General features: G+C 50.2%; 1 protein-coding gene across 1 annotated transcript in view; it reads right to left on the bottom strand.

Moving 5' to 3' along the window:
• Positions 1–2,285: 2,285 nt before the first annotated feature.
• GRK5 (G protein-coupled receptor kinase 5) overlaps positions 2,286–16,609 on the bottom strand; it is a 269,390-nt gene continuing 255,066 nt past the window's right edge. Inside the window, exon 16 of the mRNA XM_063962703.1 lies at positions 2,286–3,399. Coding sequence (XP_063818773.1) covers positions 3,307–3,399 — 93 coding nt within the window. The 3' untranslated portion in view covers positions 2,286–3,306. The remainder of the gene's footprint in view (positions 3,400–16,609) is intronic.

Raw genomic sequence — 16,609 nt, forward strand, 5'->3', positions numbered from 1 at the left:
TTTTTCCGGAAACGGTAGCGTTTTTTCCCACACGCCCATAAAACGGCCTGTTTCCGCCCAGTAACACCCATTTCCTGTCAATCACATTACGATCGCCAGACCGATGAAAAAGCCGTGGGTAAAATTACTAAGTGCATAGCAAATTTACTTGGCGCAGTCGCAGTGCGGACATTGCGCATGCGCATTATGCGGAAAATCGCTGCGATGCGAAGATTTTTACTGAGCGAACAACTCGGAATGAGGGCCCATGTGCACTGCAGGGGAGGTAGATATAACATGTGCAGAGAGAGATAGATTTGGGTGTGGTGAGTTCAATCTGCAATCTAAATTGCAGTGTAAAAATAAAGCAGCCAGTATTTACCCTGCACAGAAACAAAATAACCCACCCAAATCTAACTCTCTCTGCAAATGTTATATCTGCCCCCCCCCCCCCCCCCCCCCTACAGTGCACATGGTTTTGCCCAACTGCTAAAAAATTTCCTGCTGCGATCAACTTGGAATTACCCCCATTGTCCTTTCTGTGAAGAAACCTTTCCGTGTCTGGGTGCAAAATCTCCTCTCCTCTAACCTAAGCGGGTGTCCTCGTATCCTTTGTGATGATCTTACCAAAATCAAATCCCCCGCTAGTTCTGTGTATTGTCCCCTTATATATTTGTAAATGTTAATCATGTCCCATGTTAATCTCCTTTTTTTGCAGTGTAAACATGCCTAGTCTTGCAAGCCTTTCCTCATATTCTAGCGTCTCCAACCCCTTAATCAATTTGGTCGCCCGTCTCTAAACCTTTTGTAGCTCCAGGATATCCTTTTTATAGTATGATGCCCATAATTGTGTGCAGTATTTGAGATGTGGCCTCACTAGTGATTTTTATAATGGGAGTATAACACTCTCATCCCTTGCGTCAATTCCCCGCTTTATACATGCTAATACCTTGTTTGCTTTTTTTGCTGCATTCCTACTTTTGTTACTACTGCTAAGTTTGTTATCCTTGTGAACACCTAAATCTTTTTCCAGTACGGAATCCCCTAGTTTCTCCCCATTTAGTGTGTAGGTAGTATATTTGTTCTTGCTACCAAAGGGCATTACCTTACACTTGTCTATATTGAACCTTATTCTCCATTTTGCTGCCCATGCTTTCAGTTTAAATAAGTCATTCTGAAGAGACTCAGCACCCCCCTCCGTATTTATAACCTTACAGAGTTTGGTATCGTCTGCAAAAATTGACACCATGCTCCCCAGACCTACTGCTAGATCATTTATGAAGATTGTTGAACAGTAATGGTCCAAGTACAGACCCTTGTGGCACACCACTTAATACTTTAGTCCAATTCGAATATGTTCCATTTGCCACCACTCGCTGCTCCCTATTATCCAACCAATTTCTAACCCAAGTGCATATTGTGCTCTCTAGCCCAAGTTCTCTTAATTTGTAGATGAGCCTCATGTGAGGTACTGTATCGAAAGCTTTAGCAAAGTCTAAAAAGATTACATCCACCTCTTTACCCTGATCTAGGTTTGTACTAACTGTTTCATAAAAGCTTATTAAGTTAGTTTGACATGATCTATCCTTCACAAAATCAGTGTTGGTTTCTATTAATAACCTTATTGGTTTCAAGGAACTTCTGTATACTATCCCTTAAAATATCTTCCAGTACTTTACCTACTATAGATGTAAGACTTACTGGTCTATAATTACCCGGTTCAGATTTACTTCCCTTTTTAAATATCGGCACTACTTCCGCTATACACCAGTCTTTGGGGACCATGCATGATGTGAGTCATTGAAACTACTATCTATGTTGTTATACCACAATGTAACCTAATTCTACAGATCCTGAGGTCATTGGAACAGATACTCTACCAATTGCTATTGGGTTATATATTGGATATATACACCAGGGGTCATTGTATACTGTCAAATGTCTTCTCACGCTCTCTCACGTTAAGGTTCCCGGAACAGACGCATGAGTAGTCACACAGCGCGTTTCTGCTTATTTCAAATGATTTACTAAGGGCTGGGAACATAAGGCAAGGATTTGTGTATTCCAAAATAAATACTCACACACCCTAGAAAATATCTATACTGGGAGTTCCCATCCCAAAGTCTATAAAAGACCTATGAACAGACTGGCGGTAGTTGTTTAGTGTGTCTAATATAAGGTTTCCCAATGTACAGTACAGCGGGGAACACTGGCACTATGTCAATGAAGGCTGATAAGTAAAATGAACGTCAGGAAACAATTGTCTCAGTGTCGCCATAGTCATTAACGTTGGAATATTTTGATGGTTTCTTTCTTTAAAAACATAGATTTAATCAGGGTACATATAACAAATGTCTCCAGACTCCAGTATAAATCCTGCACTGCCAGCTCCTAGTCGCCAATGAAGCATCAAGTGCAAGCTCTTGGGGACAGCCAGGTCTCAGCATCTCTCTGCTGCTTTCTCCATGTTAGATCAGATGCAGACGTTTGTTGGGTTCTGCGGGCGGCCTGATTCCTTCATAAGCCGCCGCTGAAGTCAATGACTGGTGAGTCCCAGGTGGACACTGCCTTTCTCTCTGATAGGTCCGTGCGTCGTGAACGCACCCTGGTGTTGTGTTAGTCTCTCGCCGTTCTCCCCTCTGGTTCCTGCCAGCTCAGTGAGAGGGTCATGCGTCATTACTGCCAAGGAGACAAACATATACCGACGGGACGTATATTCCTCCACATGGCCCGTCACTGAGCGCCGGTTGCACCAGGCGCTGCTACGGTGCCAGGGAGGGAGAGTAGGCATGCGGCTCCCTCCCTCCGCTCAGGAAAATGTAGGTACAAATGGTAAAAAATAGAATCACAGACAAACCATTTACAAAAAAAATAAACCTTTTTCTTTTCCTCTTGTAGTTGAAAAAAGGAGTTTAGCGCAGAAGTGTTAATGTGGAGGCCGAGGCACTCGGCGGCCTACGGAGGGCTGCGTGCGTCCTCCTCTTGTGTATGACGCTATCGTAGTACCTGTTACATGCAATGTCCTATTGCAGAGTCATGTGAACACGGGAGGTATTGTATTTCTGATATCACGCCAGTCGTAGAAGGGGAGGCCACATATTCCCCCCTCACCTCAGCCACCATTGGACGCCTTTCATATGTGAGGCCTCACTGCGAGAAGAGCAAAAGGGCTCCCGTCCCCCAGTCCCACCTAACAGACACACACAGGCTTCCTCTGCTGGAAGCCGCTGTCAGGCGTAAGGCTCCCTCTCTCTCTCCTGCTGTTAGTCGCGGAGCGGGGTCACCACAGCTGACCGCGTTTCCCTCGCCGGTGGGTGCCCTCCTTCACTAACTGCTCCCGGTTGAGTTGGAACTGATGTGGTTCATGTGGTGGTTTAAGGAGGACTTGGTGGCCGGGGTGCTATTAGAGTTGTTTTGGTGCTAAGGACGAGAAGAACAAAAAAAAAACATTAATTAGAAATATTGGTGACATAGTAAATACATCGCCATCGTAACGCCATTTTCCTGGTACACAAATCAATGGATTCCATCTATCCCTCAGATAAATAACAATCCCATCTCACCAACCAGATTGCGGCTCTTCCCGAGACTCTCCCTACTGCTCCCGGCTTCATTCCTGTTCCTGGTTTGTACCGGTTGCTCCTGGTGAGCGATTTCGTTTGTTAATACGTCTCTAATGTTCTAAGAGACAGGATCGGAGAGCAGAAACGTCCCTTTTATTCCAGCGCACAACGGACCCTCCCAGCTCCTCCAATCCATTAGCTGCACAGAGAACTAGTTGGGTGTATAGAGGGAAAGAGGCGCTAATGGGCGGAGAGAATGATACTGCGAGGAGTCACTACTACAGTATGGGGGGGTCGAGGGATGCACTTAATTTCTTGTCTGCATCTATCCGCTGCAATATTTCCTTCTCACTCAGCACAATATACAGGATACATGTGATCCCTATGCAATAAATCCCAAATGCAATTTGACCTTGTGTGAACTCTTACTTTCTCTTATGTCCTAGAGGATGCTGGGGACTCCGTAAAGACCATGGGGGTATAGACGGGCTCCGCAGGAGATATGGGCACTATAAAGAACTTTAGAATGGGTGTGCACTGGCTCCTCCCTCTATGCCCCTCCTCCAGACCTCAGTTAGATCCTGTGCCCAGAGAAGATTGGGTGCATTACAGGGGAGCTCTCCTGAGTTTCTCTGATAAAGAATTTTGTTAGGTTTTTTATTTTCAGGGAACACTGCTGGCAACAGACTCCCTGCATCGTGGGACTGAGGAGAGAGAAGCAGGCCTACTTAACTGATAGGCTCTGCTTCTTAGGCTACTGGACACCATTAGCTCCAGAGGGAGTCGGAACGCAGGTCTCCCCCCGCTGTTCGTCCCAGAGCCGCGCCGCCGTCCTCCTCGCAGAGCCGGAAGATAGAAGCCGGGTGAGTATAAGAAGAAAAGAAGACTTCAAGGCGGCAGAAGACTTCAGATCTTCACTGAGGTAAGCTGCGCGCCATTGCTCCCACACACTACACACACTAGCGGGCACTGATGGGTGCAGGGCGCAGGGGGGGCGCCCTGGGCAGCAATAAACACCTCTAATTCTGGCATTATAAGGTTAGACACTGCGGAGTCAGTAATTCTATAAATCCCCCGCCAGTTTTGTGATATTTTGGGCGGGACTGAAGCCTGCCGCTGGAGGGGGCGGAGCTTGGTCCCTCAGCACTAACCAGCGCCATTTTCTCCACAGAGATCTGCAGAGAAGCTGGCTCCCTGGTCTCTCCCCTGCTGAACACGGTGACACAGGGCTGAAAAGAGGAGGGGGGGCACTTGTAAGGCGCAGTGAGTGTATTACACAGTGATTGAGATAAAAGCGCTATTATCTGGAAGATTATTTTCCAATGTCAGCTGGCGCTGGGTGTGTGCTGGCATACTCTCTCTCTGTCTCTCCAAAGGGCCTTATTGGGGAACTGTCTCCTTATAACTATATTCCTGTGTGGGGGGGTGTCGGTACGAGTGTGTCGGCATGTCTGATGCGGAAGGCTCAGCTAAGGTGGAGGTGGAGCAGATGATTGTGGTGTCTCCGTCGGCAATGCCGACTCATGATTGGATGGACATGTGGAATGTTTTAAATGCAAATGTGACCTTATTACATAGGAGATTGGACAAAGCAGAGTCCAGAGAAAAAGCTGGGAGTCAATCCACCGCTTCGACTGGGTCACCGGGCCCTTCTGGGTCTCAAAAACGTCCCTTATCCCAAATAGCAGACACTGATACCGACACGGATTCTAACTCCAGTGTCGACTACGATGATGCGAGGTTACACCCAAGGGTGGCCAAAAGTATTAATTATATGATTATTGCAATAAAAGATGTTTTGCATATCACAGATGACCCCTCGGTCCCTGACACGAGGGTGCGCATGTATAAGGAAAAGAAACCTGAGGTAACGTTTCCCCCATCCCATGAGCTGAACGAGTTATTTGAAAAAGCTTGGGAAACTCCTGATAAAAAGCTGCAGATTCCCAAAAGGATTCTTATGGCGTATCCTTTCCCTGCACAGGACAGGGTACGTTGGGAATCCTCACCCAGGGTGGACAAGGCTTTAACACGCTTGCCCAAGAAGGTGGCGCTACCGTCTCCAGACACGGCAGCCCTCAAGGATCCTGCTGATCGCAGACAGGAAACTACTTTAAAGTGTATTTATGCTCATACAGGTGCTTTGCTCAGACCGGCAATAGCATCGGCATGGGTGTGTAGTGCAGTTGCAGCTTGGACAGATACCTTGTCAGCTGACCTTGATAACCTAGACAGGGATACCATTTTATTGACCTTAGGCCACATTAAAGATGCAGTCTTATATATAAGGGGCGCTCAAAGAGACGTTGGGCTACTGGGTTCGAGAGCCAACGCCATGGCGATTTCTGCTAGGCGAGCCCTGTGGACCCGCCAATGGACGGGTGATGCCGACTCAAAGAAGCATATGGGGGTTTTGCCATACAACGGTTAAGTTTTATTTGGGGAAAGTCTCGCGGACTTGGTTGCCACAGCTACCGCGGGTAAATCTGCCTTTTTGCCTTTTGTTCCCCCACAGCAAAAGAAAACTCCACAATATCAGATGCACTCCTTTCGGTCGCATAAGTCCAGAAGAGGTCGGGGCTCATCTTTCCTCGCCAGAGGTAAGGGTAGAGGAAAGAGAGCACCTGCTCCGGCTAGTTCCCAGGAGCAGAAGTCCTCCCCGGCTTCTACTAAATCCACCGCATGACGCTGGGGCTCCACTGAGGGAGTCCGCACCGGTGGGAGCACGTCTTCGACTCTTCGGCCAGGTCTGGATTCTGTCAGACGTGGATCCTTGGGCGATGGATATTGTATCCCAAGGCTACAAACTGGAATTCGAAGAGGTGCCCCCTCGCCGATTTTTCAAGTTGGCCTTGCCAGCTTCTTCCCCGGAGAGGGAAGTAGTGTTAGCTGCAATTCAAAAGCTGTGTCAACAGCAAGTGATTGTCAAGATTCCCCTAGTCCAACAGGGGAAAGGGTACTATTCGACCCTGTTTATGTTCCCGAAGCCGGATGGTTCGGTCAGACCCATTTTAAATCTAAAATCCCTAAACCTGTACTTGAAAAAGTTCAAATTCAAGATGGAATCGCTCCGGGCAGTGATCTCCAGTCTGGAAGGGGGGGATTTTATGGTGTCACTCGACATAAAGGATGCATACCTTCATGTCCCCATATATCCTCCTCATCAGGCGTACCTGAGATTCGCTGTACGGGACTGTCATTACCAGTTTCAGACGATGCCGTTTGGGCTTTCCACGGCCCCCGAGGATTTTCACCAAGGTTATGGCGGAGATGATGGTGCTCCTACGCAGGCAGGGAGTCACAATTATCCCATACTTGGACGATCTCCTGATAAAAGCAAGATCGAGAGATCAATTGCAAAAGAGCGTGTCGCTCTCCCTGAGAGTGCTACAACAACACGGTTGGATTCTCAATCTGCCAAAGTCACAATTGATTCCAACGACTCGACTATCATTCCCTGGCATGATTCTGGACACGGAAAAGAAGAGGGTTTTTCTCCCGATGGAAAAAGCCCAGGACCTCCAGAACATGGTCAGAGACTTGCTAAAGCCAAAAAGAGTGTCTGTTCATCAATGCACTCAAGTTCTGGGGAAAATGTTGGCAGCCTACGGGGCCATCCCCTTCGGCAGGTTTCATGCAAGGACGTTTCAGTGGGACCTCCTGGACAAGTGGTCAGGGTCCCATCTACTAATACATCAGAAGATAAGCCTGTCCCCCCGGGCCAGGGTGTCTCTCCTGTGGTGGCTGCAAAGTGCTCACCTTCTAGAAGGTCGCAGGTTCGGCATTCAAGACTGGGTTCTGGTGACCACGTACGCGAGCCTCCGAGGATCGGGAGCAGTCACACAAGGAAGACATTTTCAGGGGCTATGGTCAAGCCAGGAGGCTTGTCTACACATCAACGTACTGGAATTGAGGGCCATATACAACGGCCTGCGACAAGCGGAGAATCTTCTTCGCGACCTACCGGTTCTGATTCAATCAGACAACGTCACAGCCGTGGCTCATGTGAACCGCCAAGGCGGGACAAGGAGCAGAGTGGCAATAGCGGAAGCCACCAGGATTGTTCGCTGGGCGGAAGATCACGTGAGCGCTCTGTCAGCGGTCTTCATTCCGGGAGTGGACAACTGGGAAGCAGACTTCCTCAGCAGACACGATCTCCATCCAGGAGAGTGGGGACTTCATCAAGACGTTTTTTACAGAGATAAGTCTTTGGGGAATTCCTCACATAGACATGATGTCGTCACGCCTCAACAAGAAGCTTCGGAGGTATTGTGCCAGGTCAAGGGACCCTCAGGCAGTAGCGGTAGACGCCCTGGTGACACCTTGGGTGTTTCAGTCGGTCTATGTGTTCCCCCCTCTTCCTCTCATCTCAAAAATATTGAGAATCATAAGACAAAAAAGAGTGAAAACGATCCTCATTGTTCCAGATTGGCCTCGAAGGGCCTGGTATTCAGATCTTCAGGAGATGCTCACAGAAGATCCATGGCCTCTTCCTCTCAAGGAGGACCTGTTACAACAGGGGCCCTGCGTGCTCCAAGACTTACCGCGGTTACGTTTGACGGCATGGCGGTTGAACACCGAATCCTAGCTGGGAAAGGTATCCCGGAGGAAGTCATCCCTACTCTGATAAAGGCTAGGAAGGAGGTGACGGCGAAACATTATCACCGTATCTGGAGGAAATATGTTTCTTGGTGTGAAGCCAAGAATGCTCCTATGGAAGGTTTCCATCTGGGCCGTTTTCTCCACTTTCTACAGACAGGAGTGGGTATGGGCCTAAACTTAGGCTCCATTAAGGTACAGATTTCGGCCCTGTCTATTTTCTTTCAGAAGGAATTGGCTTCTCTCCCAGAAGTCCAGACTTTTGTAAAGGGAGTGTTGCACATCCAGCCTCCTTTTGTGCCCCCAGTGGCACCTTGGGACCTTAGCGTGGTGTTGCAGTTCCTGAAGTCTCACTGGTTTGAACCTCTTCAAACGGTTGAATTGAAATTTCTCACTTGGAAGGTGGTCATGTTGTTGGCCTTGGCATCTGCGAGGCGGGTGTCCGAATTGGCGGCCTTGTCTCACAAGAGCCCCTATTTGACCTTCCATGTGGATAGAGCAGAGTTGAGGACTCGTTCTCAATTTATGCCTAAGGTGGTTTCATTTCACTTCATATGAACCAACCTATTGTGGTGCCTGTGGCTAGGGGTGACTTGGAGGATTCCAAGTCCCTGGATGTAGTCAGGGCCTTTAAAATCTATGTAGCCAGGACGGCTCGGGTTAGGAAAACAGAAGCACTGTTTGTCCTGTATGCAGCCAACAACGTTGGCGCTCCTGCTTCGAAGCAGACTTTTGCTCGCTGGATCTGTAACACGATTCAGCAGGCTTATTCTATGGTGGGTTTGCCGTTAACAAATTCAGTAAAGGCCCATTCCACTAGGCAGGTGGCCTCTTCTTGGGCGACTGCCCGAGACGTCTCGGCTTTACAGCTTTGCCGAGCAGTTACCTGGTCAGGTTCAAACACTTTTGCCAAGTTCTATAAGTTTGATACCCTGGCTGATGAGGACCTTGCGTTTGCTCAGTCGGTGTTGCAGAGTCATCCGCACTCTCCCGCCCGGTCTGGAGCTTTGGTATAAACCCCATGGTACTTACGGAGTCCCCAGCATCCTCTAGGATGTAAGAGAAAATAAGATTTTAAACCTACCGGTAAATCTTTTTCTCCTAGTCCGTAGAGGATGCTGGGCGCCCGTCCCAGTGCGGACAAAATCTGCAAGGCTTGTATATAGTTATTGCTTACATAAGGGTTATGTTACAGTTGAGATCAGTCTTTAGCTGATACTGTTTTTTGTTCATACTGTTAACTGGTTGCGTATATTCCAGGTTGTACGGTGTGGATGGTGTGGGCTGGTATGAATCTTGCCCTTAGATTAACAAAATCCTTTCCTCGTATTGTCCATCTCCTCTGGGCACAGTTTGTCTAACTGAGGTCTGGAGGAGGGGCATAGAGGGAGGAGCCAGTGCACACCCATTCTAAAGTTCTTTATAGTGCCCATATCTCCTGAGGTGCCCGTCTATACCCCACGGTCCTTACGGAGTCCACCAGCATCCTCTACGGACTAGGAGAAAAAGATTTACCGGTAGGTTTAAAATCTTATTTTAATTATCATCTCCTAATAAAAAAACGGATTAAAACTTTTATTTGTAGTGTCCTTTTTGTGTGTTTAACTAAAGATTACTAATAAACCATCGCACAGCTCACACACACTAGCAGCAGATGCTGCGCGGCCGCTCCTGATTGGCTGCCGGTCCGCAGCAGATTTGAAATAGTAGCATCGCAGTCACAGGAGCTTGATACGGCGGCAGGGTTGAAGCCAGCCTTGTCCCAGGTCCGCTGCCGCCACCCTCGGCCTCCTCTGCTGCCGCCCTCAGTCTCCTCTGCCGCCACGCAGCTGCCCTCAGTCCTTCTCGACACTCCCACAGCCTCCTCATCCACCGCACCGCAGACCACAGCCTCCTCATCCACTGCACCGCAGACCACAGCCTCCTCATCCACCGCACCGCAGACCACAGCCTCCTCATCCACCGCACAACAGACCACAGCCTCCTCATCCACCGCACCGCAGACCACAGCCTCCTCATCCACCGCACCGCAGACCACAGCCTCCTCATCCACCGCACCGCAGACCACAGCCTCCTCATCCACCGCACCGCAGACCACAGCCTCCTCATCCACCGCACCGCAGACCACAGCCTCCTCATCCACCGCACAACAGACCACAGCCTCCTCATCCACCGCACAGCAGACCACAGCCTCCTCATCCACCGCACCGCAGACCACAGCCTCCTCATCCACCGCACAACAGACCACAGCCTCCTCATCCACCGCACAGCAGACCACAGCCTCCTCATCCACCGCACCGCAGACCACAGCCTCCTCATCCACCGCACCGCAGACCACAGCCTCCTCATCCACCGCACAACAGACCACAGCCTCCTCATCCACCGCACCGCAGACCACAGCCTCCTCATCCACCGCACCGCAGACCACAGCCTCCTCATCCACTGCACAACAGACCACAGCCTCCTCATCCACCGCACAACAGACCACAGCCTCCTCATCCACCGCACCGCAGACCACAGCCTCCTCATCCACCGCACCGCAGACCACAGCCTCCTCATCCACCGCACCGCAGACCACAGCCTCCTCATCCACCGCACAACAGACCACAGCCTCCTCATCCACTGCACAACAGACCACAGCCTCCTCATCCACCGCACAACAGACCACAGCCTCCTCATCCACCGCACCGCAGACCACAGCCTCCTCATCCACCGCACCGCAGACCACAGCCTCCTCATCTACTGCACCGCAGACCACAGCCTCCTCATCCACCGCACCGCAGACCACAGCCTCCTCATCCACCGCACAACAGACCACAGCCTCCTCATCCACTGCACAACAGACCACAGCCTCCTCATCCACCGCACAACAGACCACAGCCTCCTCATCCACCGCAGACCACAGCCTCCTCATCCACCGCACAACAGACCACAGCCTCCTCATCCACCGCACCGCAGACCACAGCCTCCTCATCCACCGCACAACAGACCACAGCCTCCTCATCCACCGCACCGCAGACCACAGCCTCCTCATCCACCGCACCGCAGACCACAGCCTCCTCATCCACCGCACCGCAGACCACAGCCTCCTCATCCACCGCACCGCAGACCACAGCCTCCTCATCCACCGCACCGCAGACCACAGCCTCCTCATCCACCGCACAACAGACCACAGCCTCCTCATCCACCGCACAGCAGACCACAGCCTCCTCATCCACCGCACCGCAGACCACAGCCTCCTCATCCACCGCACCGCAGACCACAGCCTCCTCATCTACTGCACCGCATACCACAGCCTCCTCATCCACTGCACAGCAGACCACAGCCTCCTCATCCACCGCACCGCAGACCACAGCCTCCTCATCCACCGCACAACAGACCACAGCCTCCTCATCCACCGCACCGCAGACCACAGCCTCCTCATCCACCGCACCGCAGACCACAGCCTCCTCATCCACTGCACAATAGACCACAGCCTCCTCATCCACCGCACCGCAGACCACAGCCTCCTCATCCACCGCACCGCAGACCACAGCCTCCTCATCCACCGCACAACAGACCACAGCCTCCTCATCCACCGCACCGCAGACCACAGCCTCCTCATCCACCGCACCGCAGACCACAGCCTCCTCATCCACTGCACCGCAGACCACAGCCTCCTCATCCACCGCACAACAGACCACAGCCTCCTCATCCACTGCACAACAGACCACAGCCTCCTCATCCACTGCACAACAGACCACAGCCTCCTCATCCACCGCACAACAGACCACAGCCTCCTCATCCACCGCACCGCAGACCACAGCCTCCTCATCCACCGCACCGCAGACCACAGCCTCCTCATCTACTGCACCGCAGACCACAGCCTCCTCATCCACCGCACCGCAGACCACAGCCTCCTCATCCACCGCACCGCAGACCACAGCCTCCTCATCCACCGCACAACAGACCACAGCCTCCTCATCCACCGCACAACAGACCACAGCCTCCTCATCCACCGCACAACAGACCACAGCCTCCTCATCCACCGCACAACAGACCACAGCCTCCTCATCCACCGCACAACAGACCACAGCCTCCTCATCCACCGCACCGCAGACCACAGCCTCCTCATCCACCGCACCGCAGACCACAGCCTCCTCATCCACCGCACCGCAGACCACAGCCTCCTCATCCACCGCACCGCAGACCACAGCCTCCTCATCCACCGCACCGCAGACCACAGCCTCCTCATCCACTGCACAACAGACCACAGCCTCCTCATCCACCGCACCGCAGACCACAGCCTCCTCATCCACCGCACCGCAGACCACAGCCTCCTCATCCACCGCACCGCAGACCACAGCCTCCTCATCCACCGCACCGCAGACCACAGCCTCCTCATCCACCGCACCGCAGACCACAGCCTCCTCATCCACCGCACCGCAGATCACAGCCTCCTCATCTACTGCACCGCAGACCACAGCCTCCTCATCCACCGCACCGCAGACCACAGCCTCCTCATCTACTGCACCGCAGACCACAGCCTCCTCATCCACCGCACCGCAGACCACAGCCTCCTCATCCACCGCACCGCAGACCACAGCCTCCTCATCCACCGCACCGCAGACCACAGCCTCCTCATCCACCGCACAGCAGACCACAGCCTCCTCATCCACCGCACCGCAGACCACAGCCTCCTCATCCACCGCACCGCAGACCACAGCCTCCTCATCCACCGCACCGCAGACCACAGCCTCCTCATCCACCGCACAGCAGACCACAGCCTCCTCATCCACCGCACCGCAGACCACAGCCTCTTTATCCACCGCACCGCAGAGGCATTAAATGACAGATTAGACCATACCTCCCAACATGACCCTCTCCAGGAGGGACACAATGCTCTGCTTCTGGACTTCTCTCTTAATTTGTGATTGGCATAACCTGTTTTGAACAGGTTAGTGGATAAGAAAGGTGTTTCAGCACAGGTGATGGCAATCATAAATTAAGAGGGAAGTCCAGAAGCAGAGCATTGTGTCCCTCCTGGAGAGGGTCATGTTGGAAGGTATGGATTAGACATTCTTATAACATGTCAAAAAAGTTTGATTTTATTTCCATCATTTACACTTTCAAAAGAACAGAAAACAGAAAATGGCGTCTGCAAAAGTTTGGGCACCCTGCAGAGTTAATACCTTGTACTGCCCCCTTTGGACAGCTGAGACCTGGCAGTGTCATGGATTGTTCTCAATCATCGTCTGGAAAGACCAAACGATGTCAATCTCAAAGGTTTTAAAAGCCCAGACTCATCTGACCTTGCTCCAACAATTAGCACCATGGGTTCCTCTAAGCAGTTGCGTAGAACACTGAAACTGAGAATAGTTGACGCTCACAAAGCAGGAGAAGGCTATAAGAAGATAGCAAAGCGTTATCAGATGCCCATATCCTCTGTTCGGAATGTAATTAAGAAATGGCAGTCATCAGGAACAGTGGAAGTTAAAGCAAGATCTGGAAGACCAAGAAAAATATCAGACAGAACAGCTCGCAGGATTGTGAGAAAAGCAAGTCAAAATCCACGTTTGACTGCACGATCCCTCCAGGAAGATCTGACAGACACTGGAGTTGTGGTACACTATTCCACTATAAAGTAGAGATGAGCGGGTTCGGTTTCTCTGAATCCGAACCCGCCAGAACTTCATGTTTTTTTTCACGGGTCCGAGCGACTCGGATCTTCCCGCCTTGCTCGGTTAACCCGAGCGCGCCCGAACGTCATCATGACGCTGTCGGATTCTCGCGAGGCTCGGATTCTATCGCGAGACTCGGATTCTATATAAGGAGCCGCGCGTCGCCGCCATTTTCACACGTGCATTGAGATTGATAGGGAGAGGACGTGGCTGGCGTCCTCTCCGTTTAGAATTAGAATAGATTAGAGAGACACTTGATTTACTAATTTTGGGGAGCATTAGGAGTACTCAGTAGTGTACAGTGCAGAGTTTTGCTGATAGTGACCAGTGACCACCACTTTTATTTATAATCCGTTCTCTGCCTGAAAAAAGCGATACACAGCACACAGTGACTCAGTCACATACCATATCTGTGTGCACTGCTCAGGCTCAGGCCAGTGTGCTGCATCATCTATATATATTATATATCTGTCTGACTGCTCAGCTCACACAGCTTATAATTGTGGGGGAGACTGGGGAGCACTACTGCAGTGCCAGTTATAGGTTATAGCAGGAGCCAGGAGTACATAATATTATATTAAAATTAAACAGTGCACACTTTTGCTGCAGGAGTGCCACTGCCAGTGTGACTAGTGACCAGTGACCTGACCACCAGTATATAATATTAGTAGTATACTATCTCTTTATCAACCAGTCTATATATTAGCAGCAGACACAGTACAGTGCGGTAGTTCACGGCTGTGGCTACCTCTGTGTCGGCACTCGGCAGCCCGTCCATAATTGTATATACCACCTAACCGTGGTTTTTTTTTCTTTCTTTATACATACATACTAGTTACGAGTATACTATCTCTTTATCAACCAGTCTATATATTAGCAGCAGACACAGTACAGTGCGGTAGTTCACGGCTGTGGCTACCTCTGTGTCGGCACTCGGCAGCCCGTCCATAATTGTATATACCACCTAACCGTGGTTTTTTTTTCTTTCTTTATACATACATACTAGTTACGAGTATACTATCTCTTTATCAACCAGTCTATATATTAGCAGCAGACACAGTACAGTGCGGTAGTTCACGGCTGTGGCTACCTCTGTGTCGGCACTCGGCAGCCCGTCCATAATTGTATATACCACCTAACCGTGTTTTTTTTTTCTTTCTTTATACATACATACTAGTTACGAGTATACTATGTCAAAGTCAGAAAAATGTCTCTATGCACGTTGCCATATTTGCACCGCACACTGGTCCGCGCTGCGCATGCGTACGCTCTCCCGTGAAGGCGCATACCCGCAATAGCGTGCACTCGCAGGCGCGGTATGCGTATTTACGGTAGAGTTTATGTAGTCATAGCGTGCGACTCATTCGTTACATATTTTCACAATTAATGTAGTTTATAGATCATGGTCCCTTTGATAGTTTCTGAAAGTTTGGTTAATATAGAAGGTCCCTGAGCTAAGGAATCCCTCTTTGTATCGTACGAAGGGTCTAACAGGAATCATACAGCACTGTTTGGTACCCATCGGAAGAGTATTTAATTAGCAATATTCCGGTGTTGGTTTGGAGCGTATTAATCGCTCGTGCGAATAGTTATGGACATAAGAAGTTTATGTCCATTTCTACTATTTACTCATACTCAGGTATGCGGCGGGAAACCTAGTTCCCCACCCACCTGAGCTGTTTGAAATCGTCACAGCCCACCTGTATGAATCAACCTATGACCTTTTGTTGTGATACAGGGTCGAATTCCTTCATCCAATGGACAATGGGATTGTAGGGACTATGAGATTGCATTGTGTGTGGGGCATAAATAGGCAGGCCGACCACATCCAGCTCTCACTCTTCAACGGTTCTCATTGCTGAAAATCGGGTGCTGGATGTCCAGGCGCATGCGATCGTTTACCCTTGTGCGTAAGTTTTCTCTCCGTAATCATTGTCTTTCTGTGAGCCAATTTCTCTCATCTCTCTCCGTCTCTCTCTCTCTCTCTCTTTCCCTTCTCTTTCTCTCGTATCTCCCCTAGACTAGTATTGTATTGTATTAGATAGTATTGTATTTTGGTTAGGAAGTCTTTGTTATATTGTAGTGTATCATTTGTACTGTTATCCCCTTTTTACAAGTATACTAGATATAATACAGTTAATAGGCTTTGGACCCTAAACCAGTATCTGTGTATTTCCTATAGTGTTAAGTGTTCACTTGAGCGTCGGTGACGCTCAAGCAGCTTTGTAGTTAGTCAGGTTACACAAGGTTGCACTTACACCCTGTATTCACATTAAGGTATTCCGTGTATTTCATTGGTATAAGGTTTAGACATAAAGGTATAGCGTTGTGAGCGTCTGCGCCGCTGGTGATCTCCTCGTGGTCTCGAGCGTCCGCTACGCCATAGCGAATCATTACTCTAGTCATAGTCAATAACGTGTCCTGTGATCACTGGGCCGTGAGCGAACGTGACGCTTGAGCGTCTCGCCTACGGCTGAGCGATCGTTACGCAACTAGCGTACCATTACGGTACTTCTTAAGTAAACAGCGTACAGTGTTCTTAGACTTCATAAAGGGTTGTTTATACGACAAGGGAATTTAGCATTGTCAATTGGGGACTCGTCCTATCCTTCTCATATCTGCACTAGGTAGATCAGCAGACATTATCCCCCCAGCAAAGGGTGGGAGGTTGTCTCGCAGTGCTGACGGGATAAGCGTCTGCTTCGCTTAGATAAAGAGTGCTGAAGGAATCCGGGAACCGGAAGTAAGAACAAAACGCTTGTGTCTTTTAAAACTGTTTTATTTCTCTTCTGTCTTGCGTATACACGC

The sequence above is a fragment of the Pseudophryne corroboree genome, chromosome 3 (genome assembly GCF_028390025.1).
Source record: "Pseudophryne corroboree isolate aPseCor3 chromosome 3, aPseCor3.hap2, whole genome shotgun sequence".
NCBI lineage: Eukaryota > Metazoa > Chordata > Amphibia > Anura > Myobatrachidae > Pseudophryne > Pseudophryne corroboree.